Source organism: Mustela nivalis (genome assembly GCF_964662115.1).
Source record: "Mustela nivalis genome assembly, chromosome: 12".
NCBI classification, from domain to species: Eukaryota; Metazoa; Chordata; class Mammalia; order Carnivora; family Mustelidae; genus Mustela; species Mustela nivalis.
The window spans coordinates 68095150-68116067 of NC_139031.1; the positions used below are offsets into that span (position 1 = coordinate 68095150).

At 37.5% G+C, this 20918-nt stretch overlaps 1 protein-coding gene across 1 annotated transcript in view; it reads left to right on the top strand.

The window, feature by feature from the left end:
- The window catches only part of CALCR (calcitonin receptor), a gene marked incomplete at its 3' end in the record, with an annotated part of 42622 nt that overhangs the window by 10692 nt on the left and 11012 nt on the right, over nucleotides 1-20918 (top strand). The window contains exons 4-6 of the mRNA XM_082692423.1: nucleotides 3192-3304; nucleotides 5463-5554; nucleotides 13363-13489. Of these exons, the coding sequence (XP_082548549.1) occupies nucleotides 3192-3304; nucleotides 5463-5554; nucleotides 13363-13489 (332 nt within the window). The remainder of the gene's footprint in view (nucleotides 1-3191; nucleotides 3305-5462; nucleotides 5555-13362; nucleotides 13490-20918) is intronic.

A 20918-nucleotide genomic window follows, 5' to 3' on the forward strand; every position in this document is an offset into this window, starting at 1 on the left:
TAAAATAAAGAAAAATAAAGAAAGAGGCAGATGCCTGGAAAGTTCAGCCAGTACACTGAGTAGCTGTACCAGCGGCATCAGATGAGAGTGATACAGACAATGGAGGAAGGCGGGTCCCAGAGAGGTAAAAAGCAGTAGCCAGCTAGCTTCAGGGACTAGCGGTGTTGGGGCCAGAAAAACTTTGTTCCGAGAAACTAGATAGAAAATCTGTCCCATTGAAGCATTAACCGAGATTAAGAGACTGAAAAGGGAGTATGTATCTTAGTTATAAAAGAGACCCCCATGATGAATGGAAGCTACAGGCACAGTTAAGCCCCAGTTAACAGGCGAGGTTTGCTGGGGAGAGTAGAGCGAGCCTGAGGCTGCCCCACAGGATGAACTGGCTGGCGGGGCCCCAGGGGAGCGGGTCATTCCACTTCAAGCTCCAGACCTCTTCTCACAAAATGTGATATAAAAGAACACAGTGAGCCCTCCACACTTCCCGGTGCTCATTTTCCTCCTTCCTTCAGTATCCTTTTGGAAGTGGTTCCATGGAAGAGGAACATTCAGTCAGTAGAAGGGAAGGTCCTGATAAGAAGATCTTCACTGAATTTTCTGGTCTGAACTAGAAATAGCATTTTAAAGAGAGGAATCAGTGTTTGTTTCACGTGTAAGAGACTTGGAAAAAACAACCCTGACTTTCAGATTTTTCCACAAGTTGCTTGGTCAGTTTCTACCACCTTTCATGGTCAACCAGTCCATCCATCTGTGTTCCTTTGCTCACTGAGTATGAATGACAAGAGGTTACAAAAGTGAGAATTTCAGTTAAGATAGAAAACAATCGTCAAATGGTAAAATCTAGGCAAGAATTTCTAGCAGAGAAATTCATCTCTCCCTGTGTCAGTGTTTAAGAAATGCTTTGGCGCTTCTAGCAAGGATAACATCTTAAATTCTACCCGAGTAAGACAGAGATAATGAAAATGAGATTACAGGGGACTACTTTAAAGACCAATTCAAGCCAGCCACTTCTGAAAATTTTCATTGTGCAAAGAGGAAGGGCTGAGTGCCCTGCCCTCCTCAGCACTACTTTCCTGTAAACTCCAACTCAGAGCTGTTTGATGATCACCTTTCTGGCTTTTACTGACTCTTCCCAATAAATGATGCTTCATTCATCTGGACTTGACAACTACATTAGAGATAACTTGATTGGCATAAAGAGCTTTTCTGTAATAGAGGCTACAAGGCCGTTACAGAGCAGCAATGGGCTCTTGCCAAAGTGGCTATAATTATTGACTAAAAGGCAAGCTTTTGGTCAGCAAAACATGGATTTCCAGGCATAGATCCATCTTATCAGCCTGGTTTTTAGAAAGAACCCTCTCAAGTGGGGGTGGGGGGCGATCTACTTCAAAAGAAAAAAAAATTAGAAATATGTATATCCAACACACTTAATTTCGTTAGGATTTTACCATTGACCCAAGGCTATATTTTAATAATAAACAAAAACAGTTTAATGAAATGACAGAGATTTCATTTTAAGATGAAGTGTTTGGTAAAAGACAGGTTGTGATAGAGTGAATAACAGCACTGAAATTCAAAAGAGGCTGGTAGACGTAGGAATATGCTAGAATGTAAAAAGCGCATTTAACAAGGATATGCTTCGGGCGCTGCCTTTAATGTCAAACACTCAATCAACGTTAATGGCAAAGAGGCAAGAAGGTCAATATACAGTTTAGGACCATGATTCTCAACCTTGATACCCTTCGGAATTGTTGAGTTTTTTTTTAAATGCTGATGCCTGGTTACCTCTTCAGATAAGCAAATTTGAATCTCTGGGGATTGGGCCTGAGAATCTGTAAAAAGCTCCCTCCCTGGAATGAAATTCTGAGCACGTTGTCCTCTTTTTTTTTTTTTTTTTTTTTTTTTTTAAGATTTTATTTATTTGACAGAGATCACAAGCAGGCAGAGAGGCAGACAGAGAGAGAGGGAGAAGCAGCTCCCCACTGAGCAGAGAGCCCGATGTGGGGCTCGATCCCAGGACCCTGAGATCATGACCTGAGCCGAAGGCAGTGGCTTAACCCACTGAGCCACCCAGGCGCCCCAGCAAGCTGTCCTCTTCATGGGGCAGTCCAAACAGAGTATTTCAGAGGGAAATACCAATATCGAGCACATGCCAAGTGGCTCCAGGCAGTGAAGGGACACCAAACTGTGTATTGTGAGTAAATGGGGATGTTTGGTTTGGAAAAGGAAGTTAGAGTAGACATATCCTTTCATCAAATACTTAAAGATTTGCCAGGTGGAGAAGGACAAGTACTTACAGCTGCAATGGGTAGAACCAGGAAATGCCTAGACCCAGACTTTGGTGACATCAGAACAAATTAATATCTCCTACAGTCTTGTCCATGATTGGAACAAACTTTTTCAGGGGGAACATCCCACCCTCTTCCATAGAATTTGCCTTTTGTAGCTAAATAGCTTTGTCAGAATTTATTTCCTTTTGATAAAATAGTAAGCTACTTTCTGACAATACAATAAAGATAAAATGCTTCATTACAAGCCACTTTTTTTAAATTGCAAATAAGCTTGGAATGGTCATCACTGACAAATAGCATTAGCAAAACCATGGACCTGTTGTCACTATCAGTTTTTCTATGTTGATTAGTCCTAACCCTTTCTGAAATATTGTTGGGGTCCAATTGTGATTCTTTAAATAGTTTTTGTCTGATGACTGTTTCAGCAAATTCACAATTTAAAATTCTTCTATGTAACTTTCTAACAAATTTACATTAAGCATATAAATGAAGAAAAGTATGGTCTTGCCAGTCTCACATAGTTCCTATCTAAAATCAGAAAGGTAGGGTTTGTTTAAAAATATAAGGTAAAGTAGAGGTAGCACTTCTGAATGCGATGGGCCTGAGATTAGATCCCAGCTGACCCACTCTCTGGTGACTTCAGACTCTATAACCTCTCTCACTGTTTCCTGTTTGTAAAGCGGAGATAGCAACCTCTGCCTTACTTGGCTTTGCTGAAGATAAAACGAGACAACACGTACTAAAACATCTTGTAAAATGCATGATTCATGGTAGTCTCCTTTGACCTATATTCACATTCAAGTTCTATAAAGAGATTAATGCTGTGGAATGGCTTGTAAGCCTTATTTTTCCTTCTTGGTGTTTTGAGATCGCAATGTAATAACTGTTATGTCTCATTAACAGAAAAGGTTACAAAATACTGTGATGAGAATGGGGAGTGGTATAAGCATCCTGAGAACAATCGAACCTGGTCCAACTATACTATGTGTAACGCTTTCACTCCTGAGAAACTGAAGGTGGGTTTCATTTCCAGTTTGGGTATTGGGTGAGAATGTCATTATTTTTACATAGAAATGTATGCATAACTAAAATACCTGCTACCAAGAAGCCAACCAGTTCTCTAGAAGAAAATTATATCATGGCCTGTGAGTTCTAGGGACTTTCTGAAGTAGCATTAGAGAAAATGACATTTTACTTCTTGGTTGGAACTTAGTGTTGAAGAGTTCCAAGAGAATCAGGCCATTTATAATGAGGGAAATATTGTCCATGGAAGAGATGATGGGATTTCTCACGATGCCAGATGTTAGGCAGCATTTCCAAGGACTCTCTAAGATCTAAGGTCTTAGGTCTTCTACCAGAAGAGTGCGAAAATCACAAATTTTTTCCCCAAGTCAGAAAGTGACAGTTGCCCCCAGTTCCCTGCCTGAGGATGCCCATTATAGTTTTCCTATCAGGCTTTGAAGGAACACTTAGAATGAGACTTCTCAGCTACCTGTTGATACAGGTGTGGCAGTTTTGTCTATTCTGATTTGTTAGTGTTTAAGTCTTACCCCCTGTTAAATATTCGTAATATCGTCTCAGCTCAGAAACATTTAAGCCAATGGGAAAAACCTAGATACGTACTCTCCAAATGCATGAGAAATCAGAAAACAACAACAACAACAACAACAAAAAACCTCACCAAGCCCACAGTCAGCCTCCTCTCCCCAAGGTGCTGGGGGAAACAGTCAGTCAGTATTTAACCACACAGGCTACGCCATGAGCAGCCTCCTGGTGCTACAGTGGAAACCTATTGTTATATAAAGTTTTCTTAAAAATAAAATATACAGAGATAAAAATAAAATAGTGACAGAGGTTAGGGGCACGGCTATATATCCAAATTAAAAACAGTATTTTAAATGGCAAGAGGATTCTATATCGTGAACTGTTTAAAAGAAGGAACTCTTAAAAAGTGCCACTTCTAGTTTTATCTAGTTGGTGAAGTCAGGAAAGTAGCCAGAAAATAAACTGGTGGGAGAAAAGACAGGAGCTGAGTATTTGTTTTCGTGCAGAGACTCCTAAATACTTTCTAAGAAGGGGAGTGTACGCTATTTTGAAGTCTTTATCAGCTCTGGCTATAAACCAACGATTCCAACTTTGTCATCATTTCTGCAAGGATAAAAATGGTGCCATTAGGAGGGTAGTTATCAATGAAATTGGCAAATAATAATATGTAAATGCCCCATCAAGAGGTACAACAGCCACCATTCAGGAGAAGTTGATTAGTTCATTTTGAAATTCTAAAGCCTAGAAAGGCAATATTTGTTTCTGTCCAGCAAAAATGCATATCAACAAACAAAAGACTGCGTGCTTTGAGAGCTTTTTAGCAGAATCAGTGCTTCCATATCAGGCTCTTCACAAGGAAATTCACAAGAATCAAATGTTGAAGCATAATGATCTATACCTAAATGCCACATTTCTCCCAGGAATTAAAAAAACTGCATAGAAATGATCCAACTTATCTACACTGCATTTGTATCATATGTTCAGAAACATTCTATTGAGCATAGTGTCACTTTTTGCTTTATGCTTTATGTGGTTTAAGTTTATATTATTAAGTTAATAGAAATTAAAAATTGTTCTGTCTTCCTGACTTAACATCTGGACCTCTATGATATAATACCAGTTTTCTTGTGGTTAGTGTTTGCATAGATCATCTTTTCCTGTCCTTTTATGTTCAGAATTTCTGTATCCCAGTAGTTAATGATGTTTCTTATACACAGCAGATAATTGTTTTAAAAATCATTTAGTTTTGACCAAACTACTTTAGAGATGAGGCCTACCGAGATCCAGAGGGACGAAGTGACTGACTTATGAGAGTCACACAAAGACTTAATGATTAGTACTCTGAGTAAAGAACAGTGCTAATGAATCCATTCTGATGTTCTTCCCACCACATCATGCATATTCTAATATAACTGATAATCCTGTACAATTTTAACCTGTTAACCCCAAATATTATGATTCAATATAATTTAATTCTCTGAAACATTTGTTGTAATTTTAGTGGATTTTTTAAAGGATGAGAACAATTGTTGATTTACACTGGTATTAAAGATAGAAACTATCTTCCCTCCTCTATTATCATTTATTTGCCTGTTCATTTTTATAACTGTTTTGTTATTGTTGTTCCAGAATGCATACGTTCTGTACTACTTGGCTATTGTGGGCCATTCTTTGTCGATTTTCACCTTGGTGATTTCGCTGGGGATTTTCGTGTTTTTCAAGTAAGTACCCTTATAGCATCTGCTTTTTATTTTCTTCTTTAAGGTACTGAAATAAATGGTAAACTGTACGAGTTAGGATAAGGGTCGTCTTCTGCAAACCACAAGAGAAATGCAACACTGGGAATCATGGAGTAGTAAGGAAAGTGGAATTACTTAAAACAGGTTTTTTAACCCTATCTCTGAGGAAAATAAGATGGATTCATATAATTTTCAAAGGTAATATGACTTCCTCCCCAAATGAAATAGTCCTGTGAGCCCATAGGTACATTGGGTTAACATGTGAAAGGCTCCACTTACCATGGCTAACATTGCAGAACTACTCAGGAGAGGCTCCTCTTCCTTCTTTCACCCTCTTCCTAAAATATGGAGACCATGGCCAGAGGCTCAAATGCTCCGTGTCTAATTGTGAGCTTGTCACAGGTGGATTTGGCCAGAAGAGAAGTGTAGCTAGTGAGCTCAGAATGGTGTTTAGCCATAGAAGGAAGGTAGCCATAGAAGGACTCTTCTGGTCTTGACTCACTCAGCTGGGACCAAGCAGATTCTGGAAGAAGAGTTAAGTGTCAATATTTTGCCCTTGCAAGCCGAGCATCATCAACCAGTTATCTTCTAACACTCTGAGGAGTAAAATCCCAAGGAGGTTTCTATTTCAAGGCCACGTCTAGGCACTTGATTGCAGAATCTATGGCAAAATGATTAAGTTGATATAAGTATTGATTTTGTAATAAAGGAGAATTGGAAGCATTGAATCTGTTTTTTCAGGAATGACTTCATCATACGTGTGAGATGGTAATGTGTGTTCAATTCAGTCCTAGACATGTCCTATATTTAGTGTGATTTCTGTAAATCAAAGGCAGGAGGTACTATATTACTCTTTCATGAGAACTCTAAATAATGTCTAAACTACTGGGCTGTCTCCTTCAACTAATATGTTCTTTAGTTGTGTGGAATTATACAAAGGGTCAAGAAAAGCTCCTTCATAGGCTCAGACTGCAAATAATCCTCCACACTTTAAAGAGGTGATAATATAACTAGATATATAATGTAAGTAAATATACAGTGATTCATACATAGTATAACAGAATCTTAATTTGATTTTTGTCAAAATATTATCATGCTACTACTAAAGAAAATTAAGCTTGGGGGGAATACCTGTAAGCATATCTGAACACAACTACTATTATTATTTTTCCCTTGACCCTTTTTAATCTTTGCCTTCATCTCATACCACTGTCACATTAGGTCTATATCTTACATAGTCAAAGTTCTTACTCTGACCAAGCAATGTAACTGAATAGCAATTTTTTGTTAACTGAATAATAATAATTAAGTAATAGTAAATAAATAATAATTTAAATAAACAGAGAATGAGCTCCTTCCATATGTGGTTTAACTGGAGAAAGATATAAACAAAGCAGCAAGACAGAAGGGACTAATTATTAGAATTAGACTAGAAGAGTATTTTCACTTATAATGATCAAAATATATCAGAGTAGGGCACCTGGTGGCTCAGTGGGTTAAAGCCTCTGCCTTTGGCTCAGGTTATGATCCCAAGATTCTGGGATCGAGCCCCGCATCGGGCTCGCTGCCCGGCAGGGAGCCTGCTTCCTCCTCTCTCTCTGCCTGCCTCTCTGCCTACTTGTGATCTCTCTCTGTCAAGTAAAACAAATAATATCTTTAAATATATATATTTATATATATATATAACACCACTCAATATATATATATATCAGAGTAAACACATAGCATGATTAATCTTGGAATTTCTATCCATTTTTCAACTGCACTTGACCATGGTGAATAAATATATCATCATGGCTCCCATATAACTTTGATTAAAAAGTCTGTCACTAAAATTCTATCCTTTAAAATTTTTAATATAACCATAAAAAAATTGAAAGGAAAAAAACTGAAAGAAACAGCCCCCAAATTGGTAATGGTGTAACTAATACATGTATTCAGGAGTTTAAAGATAATAAAGTGTCAATGGGATATTTCTTAGTTCCTTATTTCTACAGTCACTTAAATAAGTCACTTAAATAAGTGAGACGTGAGAGCCAAATCAGCAAAGAAAATAAGAATATTCCTTCAGCATTCATTTCTATATTAATACTAATTTCTATATTCATGGAAGATGTGTGTTTAAAAGTACAGCACGTAAGTAAAGTATTTCTCAACTGGTTCAGTTAGACCCAGAACAGAATTAGTCTGATCAAACCCCTGAGAGAATCTGGGGGCAGATTGTCTAGAAAGCACCTAATTTTGTCCTACTGTCTCTCAATTCCAGAAGCCTACCAAACAGCAACTTAAATCTTAGGAGGAAAATCAAGTCTTATTGATTTATAATCTGAATACGGTAATGGGAAGACAGAAACTGAAATAGCTTGTTCTCCAGAGTACACACAACCAGAGACAGATAGGATATGAAAAACATACATGCTGAGATACCAATATTAAGATCGAAAAGCAGTCACATCTGATTTTAATACTTGTTCTTAATTTTATCTTAAACCTACCCAAATTAAAAATATCAAGGGCATCTGTTTTCTTCAAATTAAAGTATGAAAAAAAATTAAAGTATATTTCTGAATGTTCAGATTTTTTCTTTATATTTGCATTTCATAAATATTAAAAGCAAAAAATAAAAGGTAATTCTGATCTATCACTGGATTTTATCTTTTAATTAGCAACATTTCCCCAGAATTGTTTTCAAATTCTCAACATCAGCCTTAACGTCTTTACTGCACATTACAATGGAAGCTTTTATGATTTATGTGCTTAAGTGGCATCATCTGTGTGAAACCTGAGCAAAAATATAATCATCACTCCCTTGCTTAATTCTGCATTCCCAGGCTTGAGTTATTCTGCAAAATCTAATCAATTTCATAAAACTTTCATGAAACCAAAATGAGAAGTTACACCCAGCTCCACTTTTGAGACCTAATGCCCCATTCATAATCATCCCACTGAAATCTCACTCTCAACTCATAAAATGTGCCTTATAGGGTCTATAAAAAGGAATAACCCTGCAGGTGTCCCCCTCAAACCAGCAGGCTAAGAAAGCCTGCAGAGGAATTTACAGTTACTAAATATACAGGAGGCTGTGGAACTGCCATTACTTTGCTGCTAAAAATCTGGGAGATTACTCATATATATACTCATTTTCTTTGCAGGAAAAATAGTTAGGAGCAACAATATGGAGAGGGATTAAATAGAAACATCAAATTTATTCAGCAAGACTCCCTCACTACTAGATGCCATAGTAAATGTCAACAAGAGAGTTAAGATGAAGATCCCCTTAGGGAAGACGGTCTTGAGAAAGTCCCATAAGTGGCCATTTATCTGTGTTTGTTCCCTGACCGTTTTAAGCAAGTTTGCAATAAAATTCACTTACCCCATCAGTTCCACTTGGAATTTACCAATTGACATTTCTGTGGAATTATCCTAAATTACTAAAACATCTCACTGTTTTCTCTCAAAAAATCACCACAATCAAACATTCATTAACATCCATTTTGACTGTTTGATACTCATGCCTTACTGATTGTTGAATTTTGAATATTAATTACTCTTGCCTGAAAGTAGATAGAGATCTATGTTGGAAGACAGGGGGTGTCTTTATTGCTCTGCATTGTCTATGTTACATTACCTTGGCCGTATCAATACAAAAAAAAGGCTTCCACAGGGACCTCCAGAAGTAATACTGATTCCTCGCTATACACTCAATATGCACTGTTACTCTCTGTCACATCTACAAAGTGGATGAAGAGTTAGCACTTTATCTTGTACTTGTAGAGTAGCCACTATTATACATCTCTGGTTGCCTTCCTAGTGCTCCAGAAACACCACTCAATCAATGGTACCAAAGACAGCTGGCATCCTTTCTCCCAACCCACCCTTGACATGACAGGACACAAAAGATAACTGTTGCTCATGTCTTGGCAAACTCTTCCCTCATAGAACAGCAGTAATAGGAAAAGAGACAAGAATAATGATTGAAAAGGAGTTCCATAAGGAAAAAGATTCTGTGTTAAATCAAAAAGTATAAAGTCTCTTGTCAGAGAGGAAAGATGTATAAGACACTGGGTTTTGAATTTTTCTAGGAGTTTTAATGCAATCCATTCCACATTCCCTCCCTTCCCCTCACTTGTCTTGTCCATTGTGAACAAGATAGGATAGCCAGGTAAAGAAAACTTTGAGTTACACAGAAAGCTACAACTGCTTGTATCAATCACAGTAGGTATTGCAATGCATATTTTCACATGTACCAGTAAACTCAAAACAGCTTTTACTTGGTTTATGACTGACTTCTTTCCTTATTTATTTTGCATATGATTATCATTACAGTCTTACAAAGAACTGAACACTGCTGTTCCTTATCCTGTGATATCAAACTGGTTTACACAATCTGCAAAACTTAAGGCAAATATTAAATGCCTTCTTATACAACTACAAGCTCCCCCAAATCACACACATGTATATCTAATGTCCCAATTACTTGAAACATTTTTCACTGTGGAAGATTTACACCGAGTAAACTAAAACCATGAAAATAACATTAAGTTTGAGCCTTAAAATATGGCATCTTGAGAGTCATATCTAAGTAAATCATTATCGCTTCCTCACATCTGAATGACACTTTGGTTGGGCCAAGACAGAAGTAGATGTTGTCTTATCATCCTGCTATTAAAGAATCTATAGTACTTGGGGTTCCCTGCCATTCAAAAAGCAAGGAATGTTTGGTCTATCTAAATAAATACCTATTTTCATCAAGAGGCATGAAGTATAGGGGCCTCTGGGTGGCTCAGTGGATTAAGCCTCTGCCTCTGGCTCAGGTCATGATCTCAGGGTCCTGGGATCGAGCCCCACATCGGGCTTTCTGCTCAGCAGGGAGCCTGCTTCCCTTCCTCTCTCTGCCTGCCTCTCTGCCTACTTGTGATCTTTCTGTCAAATAAATAAAATCTTAAAAAAAAAAAAGAGGCATGAAGAATAGCTAATATCAGTTTTGTGCTGTTTTCTACTTAAGACATTTCAGATCTGACAGATCATGTTCATTCAAGCAACAAAATATTCGCATTGAAAACAATTGAACATCTAATTCCTTATGTTAAGTTCAGTTAACCTCTTTAGCATCCTGTGCCTCTCCTTCAGAACAGTTATCCTAATAAGAGTAAATAAATAATTATGTAGCATATAAGGTCCCCGTAGACAGAAGCTGTCTGTTTTGTTCACCCATATATCCCTAGTATCTACCAGAAGGTCTGAATCATACAGTAGTGTGTGTTGGATTATCAAATGGGTACACAGTAATATGTGTTGGATTACTGAATGAATTTTAATAAACTTAAAGTACCTCTAACTTGCTTCAAAAAGCTGAGTGTAAATGTCATCAAGTAAGTGTAATAAAATTTTTTAAACTCAATAAGCAGAAATTATATTGAAACTTTAAGACACAGAAACTCATATTCTATACTAGTCATCTTCTTCCTTTGGAACATAACAGTTTATCCAGCTTTAAACCAGATCATTTTCTCATTATGTACATAATACTGCACTAGATAGAGGTTTTTGCTACTGTTGAACAACAGCATAATGTCCAATATTAGTTAGTTAATACCTACAGCAAGAACTTGGCAAGTGTTCAGTATGATACAAAGTATAAGATATGAGACAATCTAGCATTTAAGTAATTCTTTGAGGTACTAGAAAGCTGTTTACTGGTCACAGCATGAAGAAGCAAACAGCTCTTATGTAAAGATTTTTAATTTAAAAACATGAGTATCAAACCCTGTAGGATATCAGACCCTCTTCTAGGTGGACAGAATGAATTCCTTTAGCACCCCCACTCTGGTGACAGAAACAGAGAAAATAAGAGGCAAACAAACAGATAGATGATATGTCAGGAGGTGGTGTTAAGAACAAAAAATAATAAAGCAGGGACAAGAGGGCGATGGAGTAATAAGCTAGAAGCAAAGGAAGTATATTTCTGATTTTGATTTTTGAGTTTTGAGTATTAACCAGTCCTTTACACTGATGTCGTACATTGGCAGATTATTGAACTCTACCTGGTCAAAAGAAAAACAGTCATAAGAATAGCGACGCTCTTTGATGCATCCATCTATACTCTTTAGTTCTGGATCATGTCAACTGCTGTTGATTTAAGCCAGGCTGAATCCAATAATGAGACCACAGATACTTGCCCCCCAGTGAGAAGAATTATAAAATGCTATTATGACTCTATGAAAAATGGCAGGTCACAGGTTTAATGTATCAGTCTCAATAATGAAGAGTTTATGCAGGATAAATGGGTATGATGTTTTGCATAAATAATTTTTTCTTTTTAAAGCCTTAAGTTTGCAACCTACTTTTATAATACTATTATAAAACCAATTAGATTTGGTTTGTTTAACAGAGCTTTCTGCTGCCAAATAAAGTAGTACATGGATGTGTGTGTGTGTATAAGTTCTTCTCTAAACCCTTCCTGGATATTAAGTTCTGCATTCTATCCCTGATCAACAAGTTGAAAATTTTAAAATATTCTGTATTTACTATTTACTAATGGCTATGCTTCCTGAAAGTTGGAAGATGTAGCTCCAATAATCAAAAAATGCCCTAACAGATGATCTCATTACTTAAATATACTTTTTACTACAGATAATTACATTTTCTTTTGATTTGAAATTTAGGAAAGCATTGTAAATAAACCCAGACCATTCTCATATTTCATCTTTCCCCAGAATTCCCTTTTCAAAATTCCTAGAATCCTAATTTCCTTCCATGAAAATTTTTTTTTAGAAATAGTTACTGTGATCAATCATTGGCATCATTAACTGAATGTTTTGAATTTTCATATTATGTTAAACATTTTTTGACAGGATCAATTATGGTAAATGCAAGATTTTTGTTCATCAAGGATAATCATTCCAATTTTGTTATAGCCATCCTACAGGGTTCTCTCTATTTGCATCAAAAAGTAAAATAGGATATTCAAACTAATGTTTATTTATGTGCTCATTCACACAAATACATATGTACAAGCTTATGAAGTGGAGGAGAGAGGAATGAAAAATCCAACAAATTGTTTAGTACCCAAAAGGTGGGAAATGGCTATGCCAATAATCGGCAGAACTTGGATGGGTTTCCTCAGAGGGAAACCACAATATGCCTTCTAATGAGATCAAATTTGAGCCTATTTAGAATTCTCTGACTGTGTCTGAGCTCCACCATCAGGAGGATGTGGAAAGGGAGAACCACAGAATTGATTCTAGTTGGAATATGAGAAATAAGAAAATGATAGAAGAAATGGCAAAAGAGAAGAATGATGGAGATTTAATAAAGTCTGGGATCGGTCAAGGACACAAATTCAGTACTTTGTCAAGGGCAGCCTTGGTTCTGACTTCATGCTCTGTTATCCCATTTGCCACACGATTTCTGCCTGGTTACATCAATGAATATTCGACTTTTCATCAGAAGCACCCTCCCAACCCTAATGGTTTCTCTTGTAAGAGTTCTTCTCTTAATTAATTTCATGACATTTGCTATAATTAAAAGTGATTTTATCACTCACTCTTTCAGTTATTGTATGAAGTCATGCTGAGGGCTGAAAACTAGGAGCTTCCGTGACTGGAAACTGTTTTTAAAAATCAGGCAGAAAAGTGGTGATGAGCCTTTAAGCTGGAACCAGCCTCACTTATTTCTACAGAACTCTCACCTATTGTTAAAGGAAATATTACAAATATTACCAAAACTTTTTTTCCAGGTACTTCAACATTTTGGCACTAGATAATGCTTTCTGTTACATTTTCTTCCAGGAGCCTTGGCTGTCAAAGGGTGACTCTGCACAAGAATATGTTTCTGACTTACATTCTGAATTCCATGATTATCATCATCCACCTGGTTGAAGTCGTACCCAATGGAGAGCTTGTGAGAAGGGATCCTGTAAGCATTGCATGATTCATTCGTGATTTATTCTTAAGGACCTAGTCCCTGTAAATAGTGAATGTGATGCTATTTGTCTGACTTAGAGAGCTACAGGTGTGATCATACTGACTTTTACAGTTGAGTTTTGCAAAAAGCATGGTGTATCATTTCTATCCAGTTATTGGAACTAATTGCTATATGCAGTAGTAAAGAGTTGGGAATAATTCAGTCATAACCAAGTAAGAATTGTACAACAAATCAAGACTTTTTACTACTAATAAAAAATGTATTCACATCTATGGGAAGTTTACTGAGCACATCTTATGAATATAGGTAATACGAGGTGTACTAAGGCAATGCCTCAGTGTGTCACTAATCAGTTACAGGTAAGCCTATATAGGAATCCCCTTCGTGTCCTGGCACTGGGCTGGGCTTGTGCCAGCCAACTGAGCTATAAGTAGCTATGTATCTACCTGGTAAGCCATATAAATACTGTCATATTTTATGTCTGTATGGCTTGAAAAGGTTTTAAATACCCTGAGCTTAGTCACTGTCTTCTCCCAATCTCTGCTGTTGATCCCCATTGACTGAGCTCAGTCATAAACCAGAGGACAAGGAAGCCCTGGTGGAGATGTACAGATGGGTTTCTCTGGGCCCAGGGCGGTGGGAGCAGGGTGAAGAGTGCATCTGAAAGCACAAACAGGAGCTATCTAGCACCCAGTGAATGACCAAGGGATATTTTCATTTTTGTTTCTCTGCTTAACTGTGTTATGCAAGCATCTGTAGATAGCCTCATCTTTCAAAACTGGCGTTTGACAGCTCCGCCAACCCAAAGACAAAAATGCGTGAAATCTGCCCAGAGCATGCATCCTGCGTGACAGTGGCATGGCATGGGAAAGCAGCTTAATTTGGCTTCTAACAAGTCCACACTGCTAATCATTTTTTTTTAAGATTTTTATTTATTTATTTGACAGAGAGAAATCACAAGTAGGCATAGAGGCAGGCAGAGAGAGAGAGAGGGAAGCAGGCTCTCTGCTGAGCAGAGAGCCCGATGCGGGACTCGATCCCAAGACTCTGGGATCATGACCTGAGCCGAAGGCAGCGGCTTAACCCACTGAGCCACCCAGGCGCCCCCTGCTAATCATTTTTGCAGTGTGAATGTATTTAGAAGGATATTATGGTCCGTATTTTAAAACCATGGCATCTTTTCTTAGCTTACCTGCAGAATGTGATCCAATGGGTTTATCTTCATGAGTTTTCTTTTTTATGTTTTTTTTAAAGATTTTATTTATTTATTTGACAAAGAGAGAGAGATCATAAGTAGGCAGAGAGGCAGGCAGAGAGAGAGCGGGAAGCAGGCTCCCTGCTGAGCAGAGAGCCTGATGCTGGGCTCGATCCCAGGACCCTGAGATCATGACCTGAGCCGAAGGCAGAGGCCTAACCAACTGTGCCACCCAGGTGCCCCAATGAGTTTTCTTTTTTAATGTCAACTGATTTCAATAAAAATAATTTCATTTCATCTAGTCTTCCCAAGACTCCAGCAAAGGATGGATATTATTCCCGTTATTAACTGAGTACACTGAGATTCAGTGAAGGGACGGGTCCTCTGTCCTGTGGTTATTTAGAGATGGGACTCAAACCCAGACATGTCTCACTCAGAAGCCCATCCTCTCTTCTATATACCACATTGTGCTCTTGATTTATTTCCTTAGGAAGAATTGTTCTTAAAGAAATGGCCTCAATCAAAAAAAAAAAAAAAAGTTCCAACAAAGTGGTTGGAACTAGAGAGTATTAAGCTAAGTGAAATAAGTCAATCAGATAAAGACAATTACCATATGATCTCACTCATATATGGAATTTAAGAAACAAAACAGGATCATAGAGGAAGAGAGGAAAAAATAAAACAAGACAAAATCGGAGAAGGAGACAAACCATAAGAGACTCTTAATCATAGGAAACAAACTGAAGGTTGCTGGAAGGGAGGGGGTGGGGGGTAGGGTAAGTGGGTGATGAACATTAAGGAGGGCACGTGATGTAATGAGCACTGGGTATTCTATAAGACTGATGAATCACTGACCTCTACCCCTGAAGTCATTAATACATTATATGTTAATTGTATTTAAATTTTTTAAAAAGTTAAAAAAAAAGAAAGAAAGAAAGGAAGGAAGGAAGAAAGAAATGGGCTGAGCCATTCCAAAGTGGTAATTGTCCATAATTGAATACATATATTTAATTAGGGACGCTAACTCCTATTAAGATGTAGAAGCAATTAACTAAGCATTTCTCAGCAAAAAAGATTCAAAGTTTTGGTTTCCCATACCCCATTAAGTGTGGAAATCCTGAAAAAGTTACTATCTGTATGGAGGAGGCCAGGAAATGGCACTGAGTCATTAAAGAATCAATGCAGTGCTCAGTGGTCACATTATGAAGTATTGTAAATTCTTAAGAAGGCTTTCTCCCATCACTTTTGTGGGGGTCTCCTACCCATCTCCTGTATCATTCCACAGCCCACTCTCTAGAGGCTCGTAGGGTGAAGGGGCTTTTCATCCATTGTAAGACCATACTAAACATACTATCTTCCCTAAATAGTCTAAATTCAGGATTCTTTCAGATTCACTATTGAATTACAGAAGCCATTTAACCTTATCCATCAACAAGAAAAATAAAAACTGCCCTGCTTACTTCCAAGAACTTGTCTTGGAGTCCCAAAAGAAGCATAAAGCTTTTAAAAATTCCCAAGGGCACAATATTGCAAGTGATTGCTCACAAGTGATTGCTAACTCTTGCCCTGTAACTAACGCCCTTGGTCTCTGCACTTGGCTTCCCTAACTCATCTATTAGTTTACTCATTGCTCTTAACAGCTCATGAGTTTATCACTGGATGTTTTCACTTTCATAGGATACTTTAGGGGCAGACGTGCCTGTATACTTGGCCAGTCACCATGCACACCTGCCTGCTAGCCACCACCAGGTCAACCTGACTTTGCCTTGCAGCTTCTCTATTACTTGGAAACCTATAATAAAGCCTGTAAGCAGATGTCTAGGGACCCAGTTCAACTACAAGGCAGCTGATCTCCTGGGAGAAGAGAAGTGTGAGCATAGAGGAGACAGAGAAATTAAGAGTAAGCTTTCTTATAGAGGAGTGAGGTTGGCTCTGTTGCACACATTAGGGACTCTCAGTGACCTAAGTTTGAAAAAAAGGAAAGAAGCTTATCTTTATGGCATGACTAACACCTGGTTCTGCCAATCAATATATTGTTAACCTAACAGAATTATGACTTAAGCTATCCAAGAACAAACTTCCTAGGAAACAAAATTGTAAAATCTTGAAAGGTAGAATTTAATCCAATCAATCAAGTGTTTATTGGGTGCCCCAAACTCAAATTTTAGTCTTTAAGCTAAACTGAATTTCATAGCATTTGGGGAACATCGCTATTTATGATAATCCCTAGAAATGGACCACACCTCATGTGGAAACAGTTTCCTATGTCTCATAACCATACATGAGGGGTTCAGCCCTTTGTTTACCTATTTCCAAGTGTTTGTAATTTTTTTTTTTAATGGAAAACAAAGGAGCAAAAGGTCTGTGTGCCTGAAAGAGAAGCCTCGTCTCCTCTGAGGGCTGACAAAATGAAAATAAGCCTCCAATAATAAGCCACTGACAGTGGGAAACAGGAAACAGTCATAATGTGTGAACACCCTGTGCCCCCTTTCACATTTCCAAAAGTCTTTATTCCATAAGACAAAATTTGGAAATTTGCCGTTTACCAAATACATACAAATAGTGTTGGCTAAAAAGAAATGGCTACAATGACAAAAATCAATTCATGTTTGCAAGTTGTGAAGCATAATGCACTTGGCCCCCCAAAACGATGTCATTTGTGTTTAGTATGTTTTCTATTTGCAACAGTCATTGTTTTTCCAGTGGGATCTTGCTAAATCTTTTCTCATATGCAAACAACACAGGGCTGATCTGTCTAAGCAAACAAAGTTCAACAAAGGGCAAGAAAGAACCCTTGAGTAGGATGTCTTATATGATACTCAACCTTGAACTGTTTATTTCCAAGAGAGACAAAGGTCTTAAAATCTGTGTTATAGCTCCACTTGAAAATAGATATTCTGTTATAAATGGGTTCATAGAGGCCCAATTTATTAAGTATTGCTTCCCATCCAGCAGACTCTGAAAGTGAACTGCAGTTGAAACCATAAATCCAGGCATCAAGAAAGGAGAAATTTCCCTGTTGTAATATAATTAAATTTATAGGGGATAAAGAAGAAGTAGGAAAAGTTTAAGTAGGAAAGCCCCATCTTTCCTAAGGGTAAAGTTCTCCATCTCTAAAGAGCCAGACAAAATAACGTCTCAACACTGAGAATCAGGTCATCAATATATTACTAAGTCACATGCAAAATTGTATATTTAAAATGTACTTTAACTAAATTATTTAAAATATATTTTTCTTGAAAAAGTGACATTCCAGGAAACTTAGATTAAGGTTCTCCATAGCCAAGAAGAGTGGAGATATTAAAGAAAAACCCAAGAAAAGGCTCCCACCAAAAATAACAACAACAACAAAAGACAAAAAACCAAAAGCCAAACCCACAAGAAATTTTTGAAAAAGGGAAATTATTGGACATTGTCAAATTACACATATCAATTGAAATGATAACTAACAAAAAATATATAACTGCAGCCATAAATTAAGGCATTTTTATCAGCATTCCATTTACCTATGATTCAGGTATGTGTCATATATATATATGACATATATATATATATATATATATTATTTAAAGATACTTTTTCTCTTAAGCAAACTGAAAGCAGAGTTGTGGATTATTTTTTTTTTTTTTTCATTTTGACCCAATTCTCAGGTCACTGAATCAGCAGTTAAGAGGCAAAAAGATTTTCCTTCCCAGTGCCCAAGGGAATATATTAAAAAGAAAGTTATTTCTTGTGAAAGGAGGCTGCATCCTCCCAAATGCTGTTGTACTACTTCTATAAGAGTTTATTTTTGGGGGGCAAAAGAAAACAATGTTCTCACTCCTCAGTAGGGAATCCCCTTGGGTTTGTGCCCCCTTACCCATCTAAGTAGTTAGTTTCATTCCTTGAAATTTTTTTAAGTTAGGCAGATTCTCTGCTGTAAAACCAAGGGTGAGAATTTCATTCCTTGACATTCTTTTTTAAAAAGTTAAACTCAAAATAACTCATGGCATAAATAAGGGCTGAATAGAGCCTCAGTTTATTGAGTGATGTGAAAATTGCCCATTGTCATTTGTGTCATCTGAGCATTTCATTTCCATAATATCTAAAATTTCATTTTCTTGTTCTATCTGCTTATTTGATGATCTTCATGTAGAGAGTCAGGAGGCAGAATTAAAAGCATTGTTCTTACTGCATCTAAAGGAAGCTGGCAGCATATTTGTCATTTTCTAGAAAGAAATGTCTCTCTGCACTTTTTCTCCAGGTCTAAAAGGGACAATACAGGGAGATTAGATTTTACTGGGAAACTGGGCACTTTGCACTTCAAAAGTCAAAATCATCCAGTCACATTTTCTGTAGCCTCTTACATAAGTAAAGTCAAATGAGTCCTAAATTGTGAAAAACAATTTCTTCTAATTCTAATTTGTTTGGGACAGTTGAGCCACCAGACTATGTCAGAACTTCATCCTAGTTGTAGGAAGCTCAGTTTGGAATGGATGCCCAGAACTGAGACACCAGAGACAGATGAAACCCAGGTTGGAAACAGGACTCCTCATACCCAGTCCAGAGGAGGCTGGTACCAGGGAGGGCATCTCAGTGTGAGAGAGGTGATAGGGACAGCAGTTTTTGAGATGAGAGAGATCACTGCAGGTAAAAATATATTGAAATTATTCACCTTAGTAGCCTATGGAAGAAATTAGACTGGGAATGAAAAAGTATGTTGGATTTGAGGGACAATGCAGGAGAATGGTGGTAAGGAAATATCCTACTCTGGTCATTTATGCTATTTCATTTAGACATCGAAACCAGTAAGTGGTATTTTATCCAAGTTCATATGGTGCAGAGAAGTATGGAGGATTTCTTTATTTCCTTTAAAATGTGTTATTTATCAGAGACCACTTTCCTATATGGATTTGAAGAACATATTGCTAAAAATGGCTATAAAACATCAACCAACCTGTATTTTCTCTCATCGGGCCAATCTGGGTGGTTCCTCTTCATAGGAAATCAGTGATGACAAATGGTGCCTTGTGAGATGGTTTAGGTAGTGAGGCTTCATGTCAACATTTGCAGCTAAGCTATTATGAATTTCTTACAGATTTGTTTTCACTCTCAAAAAGCTTATCGTTGAGATAGAAAGAATCTTGTACCCTCCAGCGGTGGTACATTCTGTTGGTTCATTGCTAGAAGGCTAAGGAGCCCAGTCAGTTTGTACGTAGAGGGATTGCTCCCAGTACTGTAGCATTGATCTTACTGGTCTTACAGGATCTCAAATCCTTAGCTCTTAAACCTAATGTACAGATTATTCTGCGCCCTTAAGCAATGTCCTTAACCTCACTTTTCTAACGTGTAAAGTGCAGATGATAATCGCACCTTCCTCACAGAGTCGTTTGCAAGGGTTAAATGAACGGAGACACCTAAAAATCTTCAGAGCATTCTGGCACAGAACAACTCTCAAATGTTAGCTATTGTTATTTATATGATAGTTGTTATCATGGTTGGTAAGGCCTTAATCACTGTCATTTTCTCCCGGGGCACCTAGTTTCATTTCTGCATTACACAGCATAAATTTGGAAACTTAAGAGCATTTGTAAAAATAAATAAATAAATAAATAAATAAATAAGATGAAATAAAACTCCTTCAATCTAAAAGGGACTAAGTGGAAAAACAGAATACAGAGAATACTCAGAAGTTAGTAAATCGGAAATCAGCGAGGTCTGAGAAAATAAAATTCAGTCAGTCATGGCTTGAGAACCTCTAGTGAAGAATGACATAATATCCTCATTATACCATATAGAGAAACACCCTTGAGCGTGGCAAGCTGTTAATTTGTATTCCCCTGTTGCATTCTTAACAAGTTGTGTGTGTGTGTGTGTTTTTTTTTTTTCCCCATCATGGGTGCATCCTGCTGTTCTGTTTCCTGTGGCTTTGTTTTCTGAACACTTCCAGAGTGCTTGCTTTGCCAATCTGTAGGTCATCTTCCAACATTCTTATCTTAGTTGGGACTTTTATCTCCCGTGCCTTCTTTCCCCCTAAACACACCGAATCCCAACCGTTCCATAGACTCAAGCTCATTTTCTCTGACGCTTTATCAGAAATCAGCCCAGGACTGCCTGACAGACTCACATTTAATTGCAAATGTTACATTCTTAAATTCCTCTGGAGAAAGACTGCAGTACTTTCTTACAAAGTTATTTAATGCTGACTTTCTGACTGGGGGATTTTTCTCCTTCATTCAGCTAGCT